Source organism: Copadichromis virginalis, linkage group LG19 (genome assembly GCF_057382275.1).
Source record: "Copadichromis virginalis isolate Kocher_CV1m ecotype Utaka linkage group LG19, C_Virginalis_male_GT1.1, whole genome shotgun sequence".
Classification (NCBI taxonomy): Eukaryota; Metazoa; Chordata; class Actinopteri; order Cichliformes; family Cichlidae; genus Copadichromis; species Copadichromis virginalis.
This window is the reverse complement of record NC_140636.1, coordinates 22,316,177-22,341,152: the sequence shown is the minus strand read 5'-3', so window position 1 is coordinate 22,341,152 and position 24,976 is coordinate 22,316,177. Positions and strand designations below refer to the sequence as shown.

Sequence of the window (24,976 nt, the reverse complement as noted above, 5' to 3'; positions counted from 1 at the left end):
AGCATAAAAAGTAGACTAGTCATGCATCACTAATGCAAACCACACAGAATGCAATGTGTACAGTACATTGGAGCTCAGTGTGTGGTACATACCCCGTAGGGAAGCAGCATTAGCATCCTGAGGCTCAGCGAAAGCTGCCTGGTTGGGCAGACTGTTTCTGGAGCGAGTCACTGATTCCAGCTGGGAGGCCCGACCCAGCAGGGATGCCGCATCCAGGACTTCCCCTTCTTTGGCTTCCAAATCTGACTTGGAGGTGGTAAGAGGTCGAGGTCCTGCTGGAGCTCCTAGGTGGGTGGGATCATTAAGGCATGCAGCCGTACCGCTGTCTAAGCTCAACACTCTGGCATGTGTTTTGGCACTGCCTGTGCTTGGAGTACGGCGGGAGGTACGCCGCTTCCCTCCGTTTCGAACTCCTGTCTCAGGTTTTACTGTGGTGGAAGAAGAGGAGGAGGCGTTGGCTGAAATGTGCTTGGCTTTCAGGGCCCTGTAGTGGCTCTCTGGTGAGTGGCAGGAGCGGGAGGTGGTGCTAGATGAGCTGTCTGTGCTTAGGTGCTTGGTGGAGCGGAGACTGGAGGCACAGCTGAGTTCACTCTGATCACTGGAGTCATCCTCTCCACCACCAGTGAATACAGCACTACAGGGCTTGGCCATAGCACGCGTAGAGATGTAATCCCGGTGATGGCTGGCATCAAAGCTGCTTGCTCTTTTCTTTCCAGTCCGCCGGCGTCCACTGCGACCCGCTGATAGAGAAGAAGTCCTCTGAACAATGTTAGCTGAGTTTGGTTGAACGTTGTCTTTCACCTGCTCCTGCTCTGTGACAGCTACACCTGTTGAGCCATCAGCACTGGTCCTGATGCCAGGCTCTTCGGCACACTTGACAGGTTCCACCAGTTCTTGGGTTGCAGGTGACTGAGTGTCCGCAGTTTGTTTAGCAGTCAGCTCATTGGCATGTGGGTTTTTATTGGCTTCCCTGGAGGGAAGATTACCGAGACTTCGAGGTCTAATACTAGAAGTCCTGTCGTCTGCAGGAGCAGATACTGTCTCTCCCGTTTCCCGTGCACGTTCATCCCCTGAAAGTGACAGCAGGCTCTCCACATGTGTAGAGCTGGTCTGTTCACTGTGGAAGCTGCTGACAGTGCTGTTGGTGTCTCTGTCTGTGCCACTGCAGTAACTCTCAGTGGAACCACTACTGCGAGTACTCAGACTCCTCAGGCTATCGGCACTTCGCTCCCCTCCTTGGGACTTTGCTCCTCCACCAGAGGCTTTTCCACCACCACTTCCTTCCACCTGGTAAAGTCCTGAGCTACTCTCCCCTGCTTCCTTAGAGGCTGAGCGAGCAACCCTGCGTTGCTCTTTGTGTCTGTAGCACTCTACTCCAGAAGTTGAGGGCACAGCTTGGTCCTGCTGGTGCAGGGGGTCTGCCCCATCTCTGTCACACAGCCCTGGCCTGTGTGGTCTGGCAGTCTCCAGCTCACGCACAGGGTCAAGGCCACCTCTTCTGGGTGGAGGATACAGAGCAAAGTCTGGCAGACTCGGGTCAGGGAAAGCGGAACCTGCCGAGCTAGAGGTCCGTGGCAGACCTCGAGAACGGAGCTCCTTCCTGAAGGTCTGAGATTGCATGGATGAATGAGAGGTTACCTCCGTGTCACAGGAGGAGTGTGACAGGCTGAAGTGATAAGCAGCAGAGTTACAGAGATCAGCAGGCTCCCTGGACAGCTCTGAAGGACACAAGGAGGTTGACGGCTGCAAGGAGGCGAAGGAATCATTGGGAACGAGGCAGTACATCTTTGTGTCTGAGAGCAGATCTAAATGGATACAAAGAAAATATACATTGAGGAAAATACTGAGAATAATTGTAATAGCATATGTGACTGTGTGTTTACCATGATCATGACTACAGCTCTCAACAAGAGTCAAACTAATGTCATCTGAGGTCCTTCCACAATCTCCTGAAAATATAGGAAAAACAGTTTTTAAGAAAACCATCATCTTTGAAAACCTACACGTAACTGGGAACTACAGACTACATAACAGAACATTATGAATACAAACTGTTGCCTTGCACTAAGAAATGCTTTTTCTGGGAGGTTTCCCTAATTGTTTATGGGGAAAGGCCACACTTAATGGAGGTATGAGCTAGTCTGAATAGATTCTTTGAATGCTCTGATGACAGCACAAGATAACAATTGAACAAAGATGTAACTGTTAGGATTTGTCTTGGAAATGTTAAGGTTTTTTTTAAGGAGTTGCCATGACTTCCTGGAAGTCTGTGGCAAACTGTCTAAGTGTACAGTAAAGGGGAGGGGAGATTAAAAAACTAAATCCCTGCAGAGCCCTTGTCCCACTTCAGACCATTTAGTCTCATCACAAACTGCCAGCTAATTAGAATGGCATCGAACAGACTCACTGAATTATTCAGGCAACGCAGGCGCCTAACTCAAACACTCAGTACAATGGCCCCCTAGCACAGCTACAAGTTCAGTTGTTGTCTTCATCTCTGTGTTTCAATAATGTGCTCTCAGAGAATGACTCCCATGCTGGGTCTTACAATGTATAACCCCCCTTCCCATTTTTTTCAAAGCCAGCAGTGCCTGTCGAAAGCTGCCTCATCATGGTGTGACTGTTGAGGTCACAGCAATGCTGAGTCAGGCTGCATCTCCTGAGCAGCTTGGGGGTGTGTGTGTGTGTGGGGGGGGGGGGGGGGGGGGGGGAATCATGGTTACGGATGTGGTTCTTTCACAGTCAGAACATGCATTAGTGTTACATACAAAGGATTTTTTAAACCAACCCTACTTGTAACACGTCACTTCTTTCTCTTTTGCTCTTTTTAAGTTGAATAGGCACAGAAGAAAGCTGTGTGGCATATTACCTTTGGCAACTGTTGCTCTTCGATGTGAAGATGCTATCTGAAATTTGAATGAAAAGATAAGTTAAGCTATTTGTCTTTCAAAAGGAAAGGTGGTCAGGATATCAGAGGCTTATTTCTGCAACAACATTTTCATCAAGAAAACTGACAAGGTGTGATCTTTACAGAATATCTCTAAGAAGAAGACATCTCTAAGAAGACACCGTTTGTGTATTACAAATAGCTAATTGCTGTGTACTGTCAAAAGAAAAAAAGTTTTGGGTTGTCTTCCAACTTGCCACACAGCAACTGAGCAGAATGTGTAGGCTGATTAGAGACTCAAGGACATACAGTACAAAGACACAGAACACAGCACCCATGGGGATTCAGAGGTTAAATATATCTCACAGAATAAGGGAGCTAAAGAACTTTGAATATTAAAGGAGATATCAGCCTGACAGCAATATGTAAAAAAAATAAATAAAGAAATAAATCATTCCTAAGGAAAACACTCTAGTGCATATGCACACACACACACACACACACACACACACACACACACACACACACACACACACACACACACACACACACACACACACACACACACACCAACAGTTGCTTCCTCTAGTCCAGCAACAACAAAAGTAAAATAACTTAGCATGCTCAGAAGACCCATATGAGGAAAACATCGAGGGAACAGTTTACCCTGCCCGGGATAGGGTTACCGGGGGCCCGCCCTGGAGCCAGGATCGGGGAGGGTGCCCGAGGGCAAGCGTCTGGTGGCTGGGCCTTAGTCCATGAAGCCTGGCCGGGTACAACCCGAAAAGGGGACATGGGCCCACCCTCCTGCGGGCCCACCACCCGCAGGATGCGCCCTAGGGGTTGGGTGCATTGTGTGCCGGGCGGCGGCCAGGAGCGGAGGCCCTGGCGGACTGATCCCCAGCTACTGGCAATTGGAACATGGAATGTCACCTCTCTGGTGGGGAAGGAGCCTGAGTTAGTGTGTGAGGTTGAGAGGTACCGGCTAGACATAGTCGGGCTTACCTCTACGCATGGCTTGGGCTCTGGAACCAGTCTCCTGGAGAGGGGCTGGACTCTGTCTCAGTCTGAAGTTGCCCCTGGTGAGAGGCCGCGGGCTGGGGTGGGTATTCTAATATCCCCTCGGCTTGCTGCCTGTATGTTGGGGTTCTTCCCGGTGGATGAGAGGGTTTGTTCCCTGCGCCCCAGGGTCCTGACTGTCATTGGGTCCTGACTGTCATCTGCGCTTATGCGCCGAGTGACAGTTCAGAGTACCCAGCCTTCTTAGAGGGCTTTCACTTCGGTGGCCTCAGAATCTCATCTCTGCTTTTCGCAGATGATGTGGTTCTGTTGGCTTCATCGGGTGATGGCCTCCAGCTCGCACTGGAACGGTTCGCAGCTGAGTGTGAAGCAGCGAGAATGAGGATCAGCACCTCCAAATTTGAGGCCATGGTCCTCAGCCACAAAAGGGTGGAGTGCCCACTCCAGGTCGGGGATGAGTTCCTGCCCCAAGTGGAGGAGTTCAAGTATCTCGGGGTCTTGTTCGCGAGTGATGGGAGAAGGGAGCCGGAGATCAACAGACGGATTGGTGCTGTGGCTGCAGTGATGCGGACGCTGTACCGGTCTGTTGTGGTGAAGAGAGAGTTGAGTGTAAAAGCGAAGCTCTCAATTTACCGGTCGATCTACGTCCCTACCCTCACCCTATGGCCACGAGCTGTGGGTAGTGACCGAAAGAACGAGATTGCGGATACAAGCGGCAGAAATGAGCTTCCTCCGAAGGATGGCTGGCCTCTCCCTTAGAGATAGGGTGAGAAGTTTGGCCATCCGGGAGGGGCTCAGAGTAGAGCAGCTGCTGCTCCACATCGAAAGGAGCCAGCTGAGGTGGTTCGGGCATCTGACAAGGATGCCTCATGGGCGCCTCCTGGGTGAGGTGTTCCGGGCATGTCCCACCGGGAGGAGGCCCCGGGGCAGACCCAGGACACGCTGGAGAGATTATATCTCTCGGCTGGCCTGGGAACGCCTTGGTGTTCCCCCGGATAAGCTGGAGGAGGTGGCTGGGGAGAGGGAGGTCTGGGCTTCTCCGCTTAGGCTGCTGCCCCCGCGACCCAGCCTCGGATAAAGCGGAAGAAGATGGATGGATGGATGGATGGATGGATGGATGGATGGATCTTAGCATGCCCTGCTAAATAGCTCTGCTTACTAGAAGCACAATACAGATAACAATAAGACAATCTGTAGAAAAAGTATGTACATGCAATATCAGAAACAGGCATGTTCTGAAAACCCTTGTTCAAAATTCACTATTGGGACCGTTAGGAAAGTAGTGCTTCTGCTGCTTCTGTGGTTATTTCTTTTATCATTCAATGAAATGTAAACAAGCTCAGCTGCGATGCGGTGCACTTATACTGGTGCATAAACACATTGCTTTCCCCATGCTGTAAATAGGAAATAAACTCCCTGCTGTCTCCCTTCTCTTGAATATAACGCCACACAATTAGTGATTTGCTTTATAGCAGTAGACAGTATTACATGAGTTGAGTGCAACATTGCACTGTATTCCCACTTGGCAGCAACACTTTCTGCAGCCATCATATGTAACAACTTTCCTGTGGAAACCTGGAATTGTTAATTGTTTAGATTGAAAAATGTCCAAAATATGCTGTACAAGCTAGAATCTAAAAGGTTATCATAATAAGCCGCAACATGTATTAACTTGGATTTGAATAAACAGCTGGTAGGAACATTGAAGATCAGCAAGCTATTAAATATAAATCTAATGAAAGGTCTGCAGAAAGTAATACAGGGGGCAAAGGGACTTGACAATCAGGATCCTTTTATTTTCAGCTAGTTATGGAACACAGTGTACAGCAGGCCAGTGCTCTGCTTACCTGCTGGTTAGACTCCATCCCAATATAGGAGTTCCTGGAACTGCAGTCCACTGGTGGAGTCTCTTGTCGGATGAAGTCTGCCATCTCAATACCCCCTCCAGGGTCCCTTTGCAGACACACAAACACATGCACATCGATGGAAACTACTGAGTTCACCAAGATTGTTCAGCCCTGTTACATGCCATTTATCTCCTTCAGTCAAACAGAAAGAAGATGGCAGCAGCTTCAATTTAGGGAAAACACACCAAGTGAACTTCTTAAACAGGCCTTTATTTTAAATATTTTGCACAGGCTTTGAAATTCCACAGAGAGAAAACAGATGAAAGCATCCATGATTTTTTTCTGGGTCTATATTTAGCCCAGACGTGCTTATTTAACCAGATGGTATGTAGAAACAAACAACTTGCCAGGGATATAAATCATTTCCATATGCCAAAACTGCATCATAGCAGGTCAGACCACAAAACAACACTTAAAGAAATCAACCACAACATGTAGCACCAAAAAAAAAAATACTGGAAAAAATGGAGCAGGAAGTGGGGAAATTGAGTTGGTGGTGGAAGAGGAAATAAAGAAGAAGAAGGAGAAGAAAAAACACCTTAATGAATGTCATCTGAGCTTGTCGGCTTCACTGCAAACTCAAACAACCTGGAATGCTGTTCCAGATGTGTGGGCAAAGCTATGACTGGTTGAGAGGTCTCATTCTCTTTTTTTTTTTTGCCTCTCCCCTGTCCCAGCATCCTGCTAAGCACTGCTTCTGGAATGTGAGTATGAGTCACTTCTTCAAGTCATTTGCAGTAAAAGGCTGAAACCTCAGTGGCTTTTGTTCACTGTGAATGAGAGCTAAACCTAATGTCAGAAACCTGGCATGCGGCAGCTAAATAATGCTCAACTGGTACTAAGGAGCCCGAAAAATATCCCCCACACCATTACACCATCACCACAAGCCAAAAACCACTTATACAAGTTAGGATGTATCAGTGGTTTTTACACCAAATTCTGACCCCATCTGCTGAATCTCACAGGAGAAATTGAGACTAATCAGACTAGGTTAAGTTTTTCAATCATCTGTTCTCCAATTTTGGTGGGCTTGTGTAAATTCTAGCCTCAGTTTCCTGTTCACAGCCAACCAGATTGGGCCTTGGTGTGGTCTTCTGCTGCTGTAGCCCATCAGTTTCAAGGCTCAAAGTGTTGTGTGTACAGAGATGCTCTTCTGCATACCTTGGTCAATTAGTGGTTATGTTAGTAGTTCATGTTGATTTTTCTTTATCTCCTCTTAACTCTGCCACCAACAAGGCATTTTTAACTAGTAACAAAGTGGTCAGTAAGTGTACTCCTACAATGTACTACTGTTTCTTAGTATTAACACTGATGAAACGTATCCCCACAAAAGGTGGGGATTAATTGAAAGCACATATACACCTGTACTGTTAAAGATAAGTGTAGATTTATGTGGCCAATGAGAAATAATCTTAACATCTTTTTAGTTTATGTCACTGTGAACACTGAAATTACATTTAAATAAGATAATGCTTCAAAATAACTAACCAAATAAGTGCCTGAAAGCATTTCAAGATGGCTGCTGAATAATGACGCTTGCTTCAAGAGCTTTGCCAATATGACAGATCCAATAAATTGGGAGGAAAAGAAGTAATAAAACCCAGTGCATGCTGTGTAAAGCACATGGCAATAACTGTAAAACCTCTATTTTTTGTCAACTGGTAGCCTTCTGGAGGTTTTTCTTTTTCCCTTTAAGGAGTACTCCCTCGTTTGGTTTGTACTTTAAAGCAAACATGTGGGAGACATGATGAATCTTCCTGCCAACACTTTCACGCCACTTCACTGGCCTACAAGTGCTGGTAGTGTGCCAAAACAAAACCAACACACAAATGAACCAGAAAATGGAGGGGATGAAACAGACTGCTAATGTAAGTAACACTAGTTTTACAGACAGAATTAAAAATAAATAAATAAATAAAAAATCAGCTTCATAGAAATTTATGGCCCAGAAAATGCATCCAACACATTTGTTAAACTTTAAAGAAAAACACAATAGTTCTGGATGAATCTAAACTTAAGTGTTGACAATATTATTGAGACGGACAGAAAACTCTGCAATGGTTTTTAGAACAGCGCCACATAACAGATGTTTTAGCTGAGGAGAAATTAAAAGTCACTAAACAGTTTGTTTAAAAGTAACTTCCTGAAGTGGTGTCAGCATGTATGGTTTAATAATTTGAAGTCACCCTAAAGCAGCTACCCAGCTAACCTTTGAGTAACTTGTGTGTTTTCCAGAGTCATCACTACTCTAGACCTCCTTCCTCAGCTCCATTAGACAATGACAGATCACATGAAGTGACTGATCACTTAAAGTCAGTCACACTTTCTGATCACTCATCTTCAGTGTTGGGTAAGTTACTTTAAATTAGTAACTTAGTTACATTACTAGTTACTTGTATCAAAAGTAACTCAGTTACTTCAAGTTACTCATTACTTTCAAAGTAACTAGTTACTAGGGAAAGTAACTTTGGTTTTACTCAGAATTCTCTTGTTAATGTGTTGCTTCCATAACTTTGCCAGTCTTCTAGCTTGCTTACTTGCCACAAGTGCACTGTGCCACCTACCAATAGAAAGAAAAAAATAATGTGAATATTTCCACGAGAGAAATCCCACGCCTGGACAGTCATTGACTGCTGCCATGATTCTAGCGTACGTCACAGCGTCATGTGCGCTTTTTACATCCAACACAAAATCTGCAGTTGTGGTGCTTTCGATTGTACTCAGAACTCGGAAATTCTGCCTTCTGAATAGGAAGATGTAGGCAACACCAGACTGCAGATGAGCTGCATACATGGCTGGACTGGGACTGAAAATTGGCCCGGGCATTTTGACTAGAGACCAGCCCGCCATTATAGGAAAAATCATAAAGCCTTTGAATGAAAACAAACGCTGTTGTGACAGTGATGTACACTGTTCTGATGGTATATATGTATCAATCTATCAATCGTTTGTTGTAAGACTCAGATAATTATTTTTTAAAAGCTAGACATTTTAAATGAGAATAAGAAAGAAAAGTACTTCTTTGTGCCCCCCTCTCCCTGTTAATGCCCTACCTGGTCCCCCTGGCAAAACTTTGCTAGATCCGCCCCTGCACAGTTACCAGCTGTCAGCTACCTAAAAAAGGATCCTGGTGTTATTTGTCTCTCAGAAACAGTTCATAACTTCCCTTCAACTCATTCATGTCACCTAAAAGGTCAACCTGTTTCTCCATCACAGCTCTGATGATTCAGTAAGGACATCTCCTGGTTTCATCTTCATGTTTCCCTCTCACCAGATGACCAAACCGATAACATGACCAGCAGCTTTTACAGCTGTGGCTCCAGCAAACATCAGCTGATACTAGAAATTAATATTGAATAAATTCTAACAACAGCTGATCAAGCTTGTGCTTGATCAGCTGTTGTCGTGCTGCTGTTGTTTAACGCGACCTCCGCTGGTTTCCTCTTTCTGGCGCAAAGTGGGTGATAAACAAACAAGAGAGAAAAGCCGATCAGCTGATCATTGATCAGTTTTCATGATTGAAGTAGAAACAGGAGAAGGAGGGTGAGCGGATGAGAGAAGAAGAGGCAGCTGTACAGCTCCAGCTTTGTGTCTTTTTCATTGTAGCTGAAGTACGGGACAAACTGTGTTCCTTTTCACCTCAATACGAAACGCGCGATATTTTCTCTGAATATGAGACGATTCTGTTTTTTACGGGACGGTTGGCAACTCTAATAATTAACCTTGTGAACAAAATAAAGTTCAACATCAGTAACATCATAGCACCCACCCAGCTGTATAGAAACTCCGTCATGCTAGCTAGTACCCAGTACGGAAAAAGTCAGAATAACGAAAATAAACTCCACCTAAACTTGGTTTATATCTGACCCAGAGAGACTGCAGGTCATAACTTCTTACCTGAAGTTCAGTTCACACTCGGACCGGCGGCCGCCTCGGGTCTCTCCTCTTGCCTCCACTTTCTCTCATCCACCTGCTGGCCTCCACCACTTGCTAATGTTACTGAATATGTGGAAGCTCTGCGATAGCCACCACACGAAGTAACGAGTAACGACCCTATCTAAATCCCAGTAACGACTAATGCGTTCCTGATTTTGGCATAATAACTAGTTACCGTGCTCGTTACCACAATAATAACGTAGTTACTGTAACGCATTACTTAATAACGCGGTAGTCCCAACACTGCTTATCTTACAATGCGATTTATTTCTGCTTAATGATCTTGCACATCCTCTACAGAATATTTTATCAGTTGTGCACTACAGTGCTCCATCTCCAGATAGTAAATCCGCCAACAGACTATAACGTGAACTTACCCTGGGCCATTGCTGTCCTCCCTTCGGGTCACGCCTCCATCAATAGCCCCCTCTGTGCCACCTCTGCTCCCCTGATTCTCCTTAGCCTGATGCTCCACCACCTCCCCCTCATCCAAGGCATAGTGGAGGCGGTAATTCACCGTCTTCAGCAGCAGGAACATGGCAGCAATCACACCACAGTAGATTCCCACTATCACCATGGTTGGCGGTAGGGCCTGGAAGTAGAGGAAGAAGTAGGGAAAAAGGTTACATAGACAACCCTCTAACGGTTTCATTTTTACCCATGTTACAGCATTTTATATCCATTTTCTTTCCTGTGTTTATCTCAGCAGCCCAGGAGTGATGTTGATTAAATTTGGACATTCAGACATGACACATCATTTATAAACCCGTGAACTGGAACCAAGCACTGCCACAGAGAAAATGAGCTCTGCTAAATGCAGCTAAAAAAGATAATTACATTATTGCACCTATTGTCCCAATTATTTATGACACATCTGCAGTGTCTTAAGATTTGATTATGAATTTTATGTCTGCTTAGTGCAGCTGACAAGGAGGCTATTACAAAAAGAGGTGACTAGATGGGCTCTAGGCTCTCTCTTGTCCTTGAGATATCCTCCTGCATCTGCTTGTAGCTCTCACAAACAGCAGCAGCGCAACTCAAACTTGCGGCTCAATATAAACCACAGAGCTGACCAAAGCATTTCCACTCCAGGAATAGAAAGGAAACCACAAACCTATTTCAAACACCCCAGTTTCTTTATATAGAAGTGAGCACACAGACATTCATAATCACGTCAGCAGTTATAAATGTGCATTTTATGTGTGCAGGACATAAAGTTTGGCAAGCAACCTTTTATTGACGTGCCACAGAAAAGAGCACCTTAAGAAAGTAAAGCCGTTTAGGAAACCCGCAAACAAAGACATTTTGAGATGAAAAAACTGAACAAGCAGCTCTCAGCTATATGATTTTGATTCCTGGGCTTTTACACGGGGAAGATCACTGCTAACATCCTTGTGAACTGTGCCCCTACAGTCACAGCTGGTAGCTTCTGAAAACTGGTGATACCGAAAATCACTGCCGACCGGAGGACAACAAATAGATAAAGATGGGGGAAGGGAAAATAAATTCACTGATTACAGCCTCACACAGTGTAAATATCCAAGTGGACCTTAACCGAAACACAGAATATGAACAAAAGAGCGTTTAGGTACGATCTAGTTGATGGACAGTAGACTGAAACCTGAAGGAGTTAAAGGCTCTTTTGTTAACGTCTCCACCAGAATAAGGTTTATTTGCTAAGAAATGCTTTTGCTTAATGGATAATTTGGATAATTCAACTATACTTCAAATATTCCACTCCGTTTTCTTAGTTTAATATTAGTGTACGTTGTCTTCGCTCCAGATAATAGACCGAGACCGACCGTTAGTGAGCTGTGGCTGCTAACCTAACGGACAGTTGGTTTGGTTAACTTAAGCTGTCAACAGTCATGACAAATACATAAAGAAATACCAGTCTATGAGGTAAAAATAAATAAAATAAAATAAAATAAAAAGGAGACAAAGCGGCTCACCATGTACAGCGTGAAGGGGAAACATAGCAGAAAGAGCCAGATGTATAGATGTAAAGCGTTGACGAACGTATTCTGATCGGGGTCGTAGTACCATCCGCCTGTGATTGAAGCCCAGACCCCCTGCCTCAGGATCTGCAAAGTCTGCGACCCCATGTTGTTTTATCCCCTCCGACGAATCCAGGCGGAACCGACCGACACAACAACCGGGGTGACACGCTGGGGCTAGTCGTCGTTCAACATGACAAACGGCGCTCTGTTTTCAGACACTGGCCTGAAAATCCCCTCTGCAGCCATCTTCTCTCTGCAGCTAGCCAGCCAGCTGGGGCACTGTTCAGTCCTCCACTGAGGAAGACTGCTATCCCACCACGCCCTGCGAGGAAGTTCTTCTTCGTGGCATCGGTACTGTTTACACTAAATATAAGACCATACGTATAAGCTTTGTGCCTTCACCCTTCTGGTTTTCACTCGCTCTCCTTATTGGAAAATTATATTTTTCAGTGAGTAGGCACGTTTATTTGATTGTGACTCAACAGGGTGATGGCAGAGAGCATAAACGTATGAAATAAAATTTTAAAAATCAGCCACATATATGGAGCTTTATACTAAATATGACTAAATGGCGACACCTGTCGGTTAAAAAAATACCTGCTACATTAAGGATGCAAAATGGTACGCGAATCCTCTCCCATTAACAAAAATCCTGGTCCCACATGGTGAAATATGGCATGTCTGTTTTTCTGTGGTAACTAGTCAAGGTGGGGTGACCTCCAACCACTTTTAATATATATGGTGTTGTAAAAAAGTAAGAAGCCTTTTGTTAAATCATGAATTAACTGCACATTTTTTTGTTCAATTTCACTACTTATACCCAGGTCTGATTACAGCCAGACCTGACGAATTTAGAAATCACCAAAATAAAACATATTTGACAAACTGAAGTAGGTTAAAAGATCTTAAAAAGCAACATATCATGTCATGATCTAAAGGAACAACTGAGAAACAAAGTCACAGATATCTGTCAGCCTGGAAAGGATTACAAAGATATTTCAAAGGCTTAGAAACTCCAGCCAACCACAGTGAGAGCCATCATTCACAAATGGAAAAAACTTGGAACATTGGTGGACCTTCCCAGGAGTGGCTGAGGTACCAAAATTACTTTAAGGGTTTGATGACTCATCCAGGTCACAAAAGAATGCAGCATATCTAAAGAACGGCTTCCTGTAATGATCGAACCATGAACTCCGCGCTATACCAGAAAATCCTGAAGGAGAATGTCCAGTCAGTTTGTGCACCAAAGCTCAAGCGTACTTGACTAATACAGTAAGACAATGACCTGAAACACACCAGCAAGTTGAGCTCTGATTGTGTTGTGGTGAAGAGTGGTTCAAAAATCCTCCACAGAAATGTGAAGGACTCGTTGCCAGTTATCACAAATCCTTCAAAATTAGTGTAATCAGGTACAAAATGGGACGAATGAATAAACCTACAACCACCCATGAACTCAGATCATGAGATTAATAAGAATCAGGCACAGATACAGTAATGTGCAAAATTCCACCCCTCATTTCTTTACATTTTGCTTCCAATAAGTAAAAGTGTAAAGTGTCACACAAAACACACAACAAAATCCCCAGAAACCAGATGACGCAGTGTGAGATCATCTTGACAGGGAGCAGAACAAAAGGCAGCCATCATCCAAAGTAGCATGATATAAAGAATTCAGGGTTGACGCAAGACAGGAAAAACGCTACAGTGCAGCAAATCTTAATCACAGGTTGAAATAAAACAGAAGAAAAACGGATCAAATAAATGTGAAGCCTGTTAAATGTTAAGAATTAAACAGATCAGAACACATTAATCAATACCATTTAATGTATATTAAAAAAAACATACAAAAGCAGGACATTTCTTCCGAAGGAGATGAAAGTGTCTGAAACGAACAAGCCATGTTCGGGTCAAGAGGCCATTTGCTTGGCAGATGAGATGACACATCTTGTTTGTAAAGCAGACAGCGAATTAAATGATCCTCTGAAGTCACTACAACAGAACCATTAGCATGATGTTGACAGTAAGCTGACACCGATGCTGATGTCAGCTTATCATCATCAAAAAAAAAAAAATCCTCCCCCACTTCAAATTGCTTGTTTGTGCTACAGCTGCTTGAAGCCTATCAAGGGCACAGGACTAATGCTGCAGCGTAAAAGGAGTCTCAGCACTTACATAAACAACTGACTCCTTTTATTTTCAGTATTCTAAAAATCGATCAAATAAGCAGAGAGTTGGGGAGGTAACACAAATGTCTCAAGTCATTTTCCCAGTGAGTGATGTAGGACTGCAGAGCTGTGCGCAACCTTCCCAGTGTCTGACAAATATGGCTGTCACTGCAGTCTTGCCCTTTTCTCAGGAGGTGGTTTGTTAGGTGGAGCTGGGGCAGAGGACTTGGTTGCCTGCTCCCTCTCCTCTTGCTTCACTGTTTCTGTGGGAGGTTCAGGTTCCTTTTTCACCTCAACTGCAAAACAAAAGCCTGTAGTTAAAAGTAAACTCAAGAATTTGGCCTTGAAGGACAGACATTAAAAACGAAACTTAACTGATTTTAAAATTGAAATATTCAGCAGAAAAACTAATTGATTTTCTTTTAGTTTAATCAAACAACATGAATTCAATTCTGAAAGTAAAAGCAATGCTTCACATATGAAAATAAATTAACATATTAGTAATCTGCAGAGTGTTAAGCACTTCCAGACAGACCCTGATAGACTCTTATTATATATCATAATGATCTATAAACAAAAAACAGTTTTAAATATCATACCTGGAATGGGCTTCTCACCAGGCTTAGGCTAAAAGTTCAGAGAAAAGCAAAACAAAATCAATACGATTGACTCCTCTTAGACTCAAAATTCAAATGAACAAACTGGACAATAGCTGACAGTACCTGATAGAAAGTTGGTGGAAATTTTGACCTCAGGTCCAAAAGGAGTGTGTCAACGCGATGCCTCTGAAACAGAGAGCTAGGCTCCTCTTTCTTCTTAGTCTTTGGTTTGGCTTTTTCTGTATAAGAGATTCATGTTAATCACTTTCTGTCAAAGTCATTATTTTAAATAAACAAGGAAAACAGGTTCTGGCTCCTCCTTTGTTGCTAGTGTTTGTGATCACATCACATAACTGATAATCAGAACTTTAACATCTAAATTGTAAACTGCCAAACTGCTTACCTCTCTCCTCATGGTCCTTGAAGTGCCACCAGTATCCCTTGGATGGGTGATAGCGACAATAGGACATGGCCTCATCAAAAGCAGACTGGATTCCATGTACAGCGGAAAGCTAAAAACAGATATGATTAATATAAATAACACTGATTTTTTTAATCAATGTTACACAAACCTATCTTTTACAGAATTACAATGAATATTTTTACCACTCTAGAGCTGATAACTGTTCCCAGGTCTGGAGCCTGATACACGACTCCAGCTATGATGTAGTAATCAGCCAAGGGAACCACTGTAGTATGAACAGAGAAGCAGAAATTCAACTGATGTGAAATGAAGACTTTACAAATCTAACAAATAACGGCTTGAGTGTTTGGAACTCACCTTGAGTCGGTGACTGCCTCTGTTGTTTACGGATTATATAAAGAATTGGCTCCTGAGCATGAAGAAGGATGTATTCAACTCCCACCATCTGACTGTAAATGAGACAGAAGCAATGTTTTCACAAATCGGCAGATGTGGCAATATTATAATAGTATTACTTGTCTGTGTGTGTATGCGTTTGGGCTCTACTTGACAATATGATTTTGATCAGAATGTCTCCCTTCATAATACTTAATGTAATATGTTTAAAAACCTTTTCACTGCTCTGTATCAAATTTCCATCTATAAAACAAACTTACTTCAGATGATCCACGGTAAGCCGCTGCATCTTCACTACCTCATTATTGCAGGTACGGTCATAGAAAGGGTTGCTTCTGTCAGAAAAGTACTCCAGCACATTTCCAGGATTAAGACCTGGTACCCAATTGCTGTCCACCCAGGATATCCCGAGAAGGTTATCTGGAAATTAAACAAGCATTCAATTTATGAAATTATATTATTAACTGATGCTGCCTGAGAAATAACTGTGAGTGCATTTATATGTTAGGGATGAAATCACATCTCAGCTTGACATGGATATTGTCAATACTGATAGCATTTTATTGATGAAAATGTCTTGTTAAACAACTATAGAGATGCCTTCTTTTTGTGTGCATGTGTGTGTTTCTGTGTGTGTGTGTGTGTGTGTGTTGGGGGGGGGGGGGGGGGTATGAATATAATTGAGGAACTGAGTCAGTATTAACACAACCTGATAATGAAAATGGGTCAAATGTTTATGAAGGAAACATGACGGTAATTCTGGTTTCCTGATTAACATGATTAGGCTTTTGATAATAAAAGGTTCTATTTCAGGTAATAACAAGACACTCTATTAACAGATGACTTATCTCACTGTGAAACCCGCCTTTTGTGAGAGCCGAGTTCCTCAACAGATCCGAAATAATGCTCAAACAGAGCAGCTATTTGTATTTCTTGATTTTATATCAAATAAAATCAAACTACATAATATAGCTTAATCTTTTATATGCTTCTCTATTGCCAGTATATCTATCAGATGTTAGGATACATGAATAGAGATAATGAATAAATATAACTCGGAACAGCTAAACGGACCAGTGAGCAGCGTCCATATTACCAATAATGCAGACATCACTTTACCAAGGATGAATAACCCACTATACTGGAAAAACTGAAGGCTACAATGACTTGAAGTTGTTTTCTGTTGTAACCACCACCAAAAGTCATTCTAAGGCTCTGGCAGACAGCATAAGCTATGCTAGCCGATATGCTAATAAAAAGCGAAGGAGACGCTACTCGTTAACAGATTTTCTTGCAGCACAGACGAATAAGCTTGAAGCTGCAGAAAAAAAACAATCAAGGCGCTGTTTCGAAGTTATAAATAACATGAGATTTTTATACTAATTAAACTGCACATCTAAAAAAAAGAATATAATGGATTTAGCTACCTCTGAAATCCACCGACGCCATGATATAAACAAATGGTCTCCTAAAGATTACGTCTCTGGTCTTTAGGTCGTACTTTGATTACGTCATTGTACTTTTCGGCTGAGAATGTGATTAAGAGATGAGAAATGCTTTTGCTACAGCAGCTGAAATGGTGGTGAAATATTTCTGTTACTACTACTACTACTAATAATAATAATAATAATAGTAATACGAATAACAATACTAATAATACTAATAATAATGATATGACAGATATATATGACAGATATATAATGTTAAAGAGGGTGATGGCATGTGGTATGAAAGACTTTCTCTGTTTTTGTGGCAGCAGAGCTGAATCAGTCTGTCAGAAGAGATGCCTTTTAAATAATTTATTTACAATTTAATCAGTAACCTTCTCTTCACCACAGCTTTACTAGTCTCCAGTTTACAGCCAGTCACAGAGCTAGCCTTTATCATCAGTTTATTCAGTCTGTGGGTGTGACCAGCTCGATCTCAGCTTTTTTGGAAAATAGTTTAGCTTGTGGATATAGACACCTAGGTATTTCCTGTCCCAGGATAGACATAGTTCATTTGGTATTCCTCTTCCTTCTGAAGCCTATCTCCACCTCTAGTCTTATTATTCACAAGCAGAACTCCTCCCAGACCACTCATCAAAAAAGATCCAGTGGTGCTCAGTAGTCCTCCTCCTGCCCATCACTAATACATTCTGTAATTGGCACAGCCCAGAGGTGTACTGAAATTCTTAAGTGTAAAGCATGAGCAGGACTGGAGGCAGCACAGTCTCAGTGGAACTCCTTTGCTGCTCATCACCAGATCAGTCAAAAGCACTGCCCAGTCTCACATGTTTTGGTCCGTACTCAGTAATCCATGAGATCAATCAATCAATCAATCAATCAATCAATCAATCAATCAATCAATCAATCAATCAATCAATCAATCAATCAATCAATCAATCAATCAATTCACTTTAGAATAAATATGATCCTCCCAACCTACCAGTCATTACTATCTAGAGTGAAATAAGCTGTATACAGTATGCAGATGATTGCACCGTCCACTCCCAGATTTTGTGTTTATGCAGACTGCAGAGGGTTAAGAGATGTATTTCACCTGAGTGTTCAGAAATAATGCAGAATAATGAATGTTTATTCATTATGTATTTAAAAAGTGCATGCATGAAGTGGAGTGTAGGACAGAAAATTGTGCAAAAGTGTTTTATTATTATTTTTGATCACAGATAGAAAATATGCTATGATTCTAGGATAAAATAATAATAATACCAAGATAATGTTACCCAGAATCTACACAGTCAATGTAAGAGTCCAAATGTTAACGTATAATTCTTGTGATGGGCAGACCGTATTTTCCATTAGGTTCCCATTGTATAGACTTTATAGACTTTATAAAAAAGTTCATACAAAAACTTATTATAAGATTTTTTTTAACTAAAATTATGCTTTATGGAATATCTTATTGTAAATGTACGTTTTGTAATTACCCCATGCTAATTTTAACTAAAGCGTTCGCCACCAGAGGTCAACATTTTGCCAGTAGATGTATTGAAATGTTTTTTGATGCCTGCCATTTTTCTTATAACTTTTCTTTTCTTTTTAGGCCTAATTCAATTTCCTTATACCCTCAGTTATACTCCATTGTGGACGTGTGCACAGACTTCTGGAGGTATAATAATAAGGCAATCTGTTTAGTTATTTGGTAAGATTGTCAGCTAGTTTTTAATATATATATATATATATATATATATATATATATATATATATATATATATATATATATATATATATATATAAAAATAAAGATCTTAATCTTAATATATATATATATTAAGATCTTAATCTTAATATATATATATATTAAGATCTTTCAGTTATTACAAACATGCAATAACGTCGCATATTTTCGGAGTGTAGATTTAACTGATCTCATTTAGTATTTAGTATTGACTTAAAACCTTAAATTCTACCCTCACTTTCAGTGCATACAAACTCTTGTAGTAAGGCTAAGAACTGCAGAGACATTTTTACACGTGTTCGCACTTGTTGACAGCAGCATGCTGTAGATCCCAGGCGCGTGATAACGATTTCATGGGTTACATGGTCTTTATTTCTGATCAGCAGCATTTGTTCAACGCTGAAATTCCAGAGACACACCCAGACAGACAGCTGACTTCATTGCCCCAGTGACAGTCACAGGACAGACACGGTGAACAAACAACCTGACACAATGGCCAGTCAAAATGAAACCGTATGCCCGAAAATGCTCCTACACATGCCCTTCCGTCTTCATAACAGAGACTAATAACACTATCATCCTGCAAAAACCCCATCCGAATGACATCATAGTTTGTAATTAGGAGTCTGTAGTCTGTCAAGAGTAGCTGCTCTGGCAAAGCTGCTCTGTAGAGATAAAATGAGCTGGATGAGCTTTATCTGATTCATCTGAGTAGAGATGACTACATTCCTCCACTTTAAGACAAGCGTGACACCAACCCCCCCCCCCCCCCAAAAAAAAAATAAATTATATTCACTCCGATCAAGTCTTTCCATGGGGTATATGGCTTAGGAAGGATGAAATACGGCAATTTATTACACGGTCATTTGGCCTTATTTAGAAATACAAGAAATCCCCGATTGGGCCACAAATTACCACTGGCGTCTGAAGGGGAAATAGAATAACTTCTTCTTTAAAAAAAATGTTAATTCAAATACAGGACTGTAACTTCCCTCTCATTTCTCACAGGTTGCAGATAAATTGATAATGATATTAAACCTCTTCTTCCTGGTGTGGGACCCCCATGGGACCACTGGCTCTGTGTGTATCGACCAATCGGCGCGTTTGAAGAGAAACATACGAGAGCAGGCTACAACAGAGGAGCGCGCATCGCGTAGGGGTGCGCACACAGACGTAGTTGCGACACTGGCGAGGCGAAGGCGCGATACAGCCGAGAGGATGCAGTGAAAAGCCTCAATTTCCCAGCTAATTTACAGCCGGGCAGGGCAGCTATAATAGAAATAACGTTGAAGATGAGTGTGATCCAGGCTGCGCACGACGGCAGGGTGGATAGTGGCAAAGGCAGCCACACTGACAACGCCTGCGGATCCCCACGGCTTCAGCAGTGCGCTCACCCCCCTAACAGCAGCAGCCGGACCAAAGATGCCAGATATCAGCAGCAGCTCCAGCAGCAGAAGCATCATGGTGGGTCGATGCTGAAACAACCATCCTACAACGAACCAGCGGACGTCGTGAGACGGGCGCTGGACTTTAAGAGCCAAGGCACCCAGTGCTACAAGGATAAGAAGTACCGAGAGGCAATCGGCAAGTATCACCGGGCTCTGCTCGAGATTAAAGGGCTGTGCAGGGTTCTGGGGGATCCGGACACAAGCTCCAAGTCACCCTCCTCCCTGCTGCCGACCATCAGCAAGTCCACCACGCTGACGGATGAGCAGAAGGGGGCAATGGAGAACGCAGAGCTGGAGTGTTACAACAGTCTGGCCGGTAAGAGACATTTCTCGCATACATTTCCCACAGATGGACACAGATTCCACTTATCAGCTGTCTTTTCAGCAGAGGGAAATTCTGGGAATACTCCAGAGCTCATGAATGATTCACTGCCAGTATGAGTCATTCTCAGGCTTACCCCACAATCCGCCTCACTTTCTTTTTAATTATCACTTTGCATAAATGGTATATTTATTCACCCCTTGGCAAACGTATAATATTTGCTATATGTTTAAGATTTAACCAAAGAATCAGCTGTGTTTTAGTCCCTGACAGGACATATTAGTAGTTCAGTAAAATAATGCAAGTCTAACATTGGGTCTTGCAGTGTGATCAGGAGTTTCGCCCTCTCTCCCCTCTTTTAATCTCTTTCTAGCTTGTCTTTTGCAAATGGAGCTGGTGAACTATGAACGAGTAAAGGAATATTGCCTGAAAGTGCTTAACAAGGAAGGAAAAAACTTCAAAGCTTTGTACCGATCTGGAGTGGCCTATTACCACCTAGGAGACTTCCAGAAAGCCCTGTACTACCTGAAGGAGTCAAACAAGCAGGAACCTTCAGGTAAGGATTGCTGGTTCATGGCAAGGAACATTACACTAATATCTGAAATACACAATACATTATTTATGCAGCTTGCTGACTGTGAAAAACATTTAAGGGTGATGAGATGACTAGTAGAGAAAATAAAATAAAAACAAGTAGGAGTCATCCTTCATCATGCTTCATTGCAATTCAAAATGTGGGTGAGATTCAGTATTTCAGTCTGGACCAAATAGAAGATATCTAATTTAGTTGCTTTGAGCATTTAAAGAAACGGAGTTCTGGGACAAGGTAAAAAGACGGCATTAGTGTTGTAGTGGCTCATTAGTGTAGTGGTTTATACATTTGCCCAAAAAACAAAAGATCCCTGGAGGAGACATAAATCCCTTTGGGGTTGTATCAGGAAGGGCATCTGGTGTAAAAAAACAAAAACAAAAAACATGCGGAGCTACCTGCTGTGGTGACCCCTGTGAACAAGGGTGTAGCTGACAGTAGCTTGTGTATCATGTAAAAGTGTTTCACATGAACATGAACAGGTGCACTGCAGAGATATTTGTGGACTTCAATAAATAAATAAAATAAAACAGGTGACTGTTGTGGTATAGAAATGGAATAGCAGGCTGTTGACTGGCACTAAACTGACTTCATGCAAAAATATCAAGTGCATTGCAGATATGACAGTGAAACCACTGAGTGACATGTTTAACATAGTACAGAGTGCTTGAGACAGAGGTAGCTGGACTTCTATTGAGTTCCTGAAGATGTTTCACATCTAAAAGCTAACAGGGGGAACCAGGTATTTGATTAATAATATGAAATTTACAAGATTAAGAGTAAAATTATCACTGTGGGCTTTTGGCCTATTTGTGATTCTGTTCCTAGATGTTATTTAAATAATTGGGCAGAAATCTGGTGCCTAAGATACGTACAGTGAATCAGATTTTCTAGCACAACCTTGGCCTTTTCAATGTGGGTGCTTCATTCATGTCACCCAACATTAATCAGAGCTACAGAAAATAACACAGGAAAACTAGTCAAGTTAGGTAATATGACAACTTTAGAGGTGTATTTGTTGCTTGAATGGCAGGTGGGAAAACTGTAGATGAAGAGGAGTCTGCAAACAGCCTCCTTCACGTGGTTAATATCTATTTGTTATGTGTATGTTTGTTTATTTATGTACTAAGCTAGTAAGATCATTTACAAAAAAAAAACCTGCAGATACACAAGATCTTCATATGGAGCTTGTTTTGTTTTTGCACTGCCAAAAAGCTGTGGTATAAATGACTTCTAGCTGCTTTAATTCCATGTACTACAGAGTTGTGTTTAAATGGAAGATTTACGACCTTATTGATGCACCGTTTCCTGTCTGAGCAGGAAATAAATCAGCCTTTTCCTGCCTTTGTTTTCCAGACACCAATGTCATCCGCTATATTCAGCTGACAGAGATGAAGATTCGGAGAAATGCCCAAAGGGAGAAGAAAGAGGCCACATAAGCATTCGCTGTCCGATGACTTCTCTCTCGTCATAAATTTCAGCCCTACTGTGTGCCACCCAGACCTTAAACACCACGGCTTGGAGGTTTTGGTGTAAAATGATGTTTGCTCGCTTTTGCCTTGCACAGCATCTGGTTGCCAGTTACGTGATTGAATTTCACTGTTGTGTGCTTGAAATGTTTATTTTTATTTTTTTTAATTGTACAAGGTATTGTGTTTCAAACTTCCAATCATATCTAGTATGAATTTATCCTGAGTATGTTTTACCCATTCCAATCTGATGCACTGCCAGTCCAAACATCGCACATACAGGCCATAACTTGTGATGGAGACAGGAGCAATAAAGGTGAATCCAGCATGTCTGCAGGCGAGTATAACTGTAAATTAGCACCTGCCCTCGCACAAGATGTCTTTTAAATGCCTTGGAGTAAATGAGTAACAACCACCTACACTTCTGTCACCATACTTTGATTTTGAAAGCACTACAAAACTCACCTTTTTATACTCCCAATTATACCTGAAGTAAAGGTGCTAGTCGTAAGTAGGTTTAAAACTCAAAATGCTTGGACAAGGACATCAAGAGCACATGGTTGCTAACTGCGGTATGAGACATATGAGACATATCACAAAATGTAAATAGGCTACTTTATAAAATCACAAGAAGATATCCTGTAGAGGTGAGCTTTTTGTGTTTATTAATGCCAAAATGAAGCACTTCACTCACAGCATTTACTGTATCTTAAAATACTGTGTTTACTGTAAAGGTATGGTTGTAATGTGTGTCTATTGATTGCATTATGTTTTGTGGTGCTGCAGCATTGGATTTCTCTTTAGTTTTCCTTTTTTATTTTCCTAATGAGCTTAACTAAATGAATAGAGAAAACATGATGAAAGCACACGTGTAAATAAATAAATGAAACAATGCTGGGTGGAAAGAGTTAACGTTTTTGTCTCGGTAGTTGACATTGTAAAGCATAATGTTAATTTTCTAGAGGGATGGTATCAGGATGCAGAAATCCTGACACTGGCAGTTATTTAAGAGTTAATCAATGCTTTTCATTTCCACCATTTTAGTTGATATGGCTAATTTCTTAGCCCCAGCTTTTAAATCTTTATATATTAAGAGTATTATCATTGACAATACAATAAAGTATAAAACTAACATTTACTCTCTTTTATGGAAAATAAAATTCATGTGCTAGCTAGCTACCAACTTATTCTATCTTATCTTAAATGCTGGATTTCGGTCTTGTGCCTGTATCAACATTAGTTACATGTGAATCAAACCATTATCTGTTTAATGTTTGGCAAAGGGATAGCAGCAATAGCCCATCCTGTAGCATTAGCTGCAACAAGGGACAATGATAGCTTTCCTGTTTTAAAAAAAGGGTTTGCAAAACTACAGAAACTGTACTGAAAATGTTTGCATAATCACTTAGGAGAAATATTCAGTCCAACACTCCACATACAAAGATTCTTTAGATACATCATTTCAAGTTGGTGGCTAATTGGTTGCTTGCTAGCAGATGGGTAACAAAGAGTTGAAAACTCGATTTTCTTTCTTCTTTTTCAAAGTTTTAAATTGAGGATTTATAGATATTTTTGGTCAATTTAGACCCTTAGCGGATTGCAGAATCATGTTTCAAACATTATTGGATATTAAGTTACATTTTTCTTAAGTTGCAATTTGATGCTAATGCTAATATACATAAAACAAACTGCTACTCAGTAATTTTTCAGCAGCTTGTATATAATTTTGTCTATTGCTTGCATCTGAGAAGAATTATGGTTTATAGTATATCTTTTTTAATAGTTTCCACTGTTTTCTTACATTTTTAGAACAGTAAAGTTACTGGTAGAGAATAATAAGTTTAAGCTGACATGAAGCTGAGGAGACCCAAAAACTTTGGCTGCCAGGTTTGTGGGACAAAAGCACCAGTGGCCACATGGTTGGGGATTATCAGAGTGCATTGGTTTTCATCTGCAATCTGAACATATGCATGAAAGCTTAAATGGTGATTCTAAATTGTCTGTAGGTGTACTTGCAACAAACAAAAAAAATGTCTCTCTCTCTGTTTGCCCTGTGATTAACTGATGATCTGTTCAGGGTGTATCCTGCATATCCCGTAAAAAGCTCCAGCCCTACCAAGAACCTATATCAGAGGTGGGCAATTAATTTTTCCCAATGGGCCAAATGAGAAACTAGGACAGTTGTAGAGGGTAACACCAATAAGCCGAACTCAATCCTACTCAGTATTATTTTTATCTTATCGGCGCAGCCCCCCACAACAGTCCCAGTTTCTCATGTGGCCCCTTGGGAAAATTAATCACCCATTCCTGCCCTAGAGGGAAAAGTGATTAAGAAACTGGATGAACATTGTGAGGCATGCACAAAGGAGGCTGCAGAGAGTATTACAGCACATCGGGTGTGTCATCATGAGTAGCATCAGCGTGTATGTGCTGCTCTGTTGTTGGTTTGGTATGTTTTGGGTATAAATTGAACATTTCACATAAAATCTACATATTTTTTTACATGCAAAATAGTTCACTGGGATAAGCAACACAATTTACTCTTGAGCTACTCAAACCCTACTGACTGGCCTAGTGAATACACGCTTGTGTTATCATCATCATGGCCCATAGTCACATAAACAATTGTAGAGC

General features: G+C 41.8%; 3 protein-coding genes across 10 annotated transcripts in view; 1 reads left to right on the top strand and 2 right to left on the bottom strand.

Annotated features, from left to right (window-relative positions):
- The window catches only part of pcnx1 (pecanex 1), a 37,358-nt gene extending 25,207 nt beyond the window's left edge, over positions 1-12,151 (bottom strand). For 3 of the 8 annotated variants that reach the window (XM_085442595.1, XM_085442596.1, XM_085442597.1), the window contains exons 1-6: positions 11,703-12,148; positions 10,128-10,342; positions 5,755-5,860; positions 2,870-2,906; positions 1,884-1,949; positions 93-1,805 (exon numbers count right to left, since the gene is read on the bottom strand). In XM_085442595.1, coding sequence (XP_085298721.1) covers positions 93-1,805; positions 1,884-1,949; positions 2,870-2,906; positions 5,755-5,860; positions 10,128-10,342; positions 11,703-11,855 — 2,290 coding nt within the window. In that variant the 5' untranslated portion in view covers positions 11,856-12,148. Of the gene's footprint in view, positions 1-92; positions 1,806-1,883; positions 1,950-2,869; positions 2,907-5,754; positions 5,861-10,127; positions 10,343-11,702 lie in introns of all 8 variants that reach the window. The other 5 variants (XM_085442598.1, XM_085442599.1, XM_085442600.1 and 2 more) reach the window with 4 other exon arrangements.
- Positions 12,152-13,552: 1,401 nt separating this feature from the next.
- Positions 13,553-16,820, bottom strand: med6 (mediator complex subunit 6). Its single transcript, XM_085442283.1, has 8 exons — positions 16,762-16,820; positions 15,595-15,754; positions 15,296-15,387; positions 15,121-15,203; positions 14,918-15,026; positions 14,638-14,753; positions 14,515-14,542; positions 13,553-14,211 (listed from the first exon to the last, which is right to left on the bottom strand). Exons 1-8 carry the CDS (start codon positions 16,781-16,783, stop codon positions 14,081-14,083), a joined length of 741 nt encoding a protein of 246 aa, XP_085298409.1. The 5' UTR covers positions 16,784-16,820; the 3' UTR covers positions 13,553-14,080.
- A 2,729-nt stretch (positions 16,821-19,549) lies between these two features.
- Positions 19,550-23,247, top strand: ttc9 (tetratricopeptide repeat domain 9). The gene is made up of 3 exons (XM_085442217.1): positions 19,550-20,278; positions 20,658-20,840; positions 22,230-23,247. Exons 1-3 carry the CDS (start codon positions 19,807-19,809, stop codon positions 22,310-22,312), a joined length of 738 nt encoding a protein of 245 aa, XP_085298343.1. The 5' UTR covers positions 19,550-19,806; the 3' UTR covers positions 22,313-23,247.
- The last annotated feature ends 1,729 nt before the right edge of the window (positions 23,248-24,976 follow it).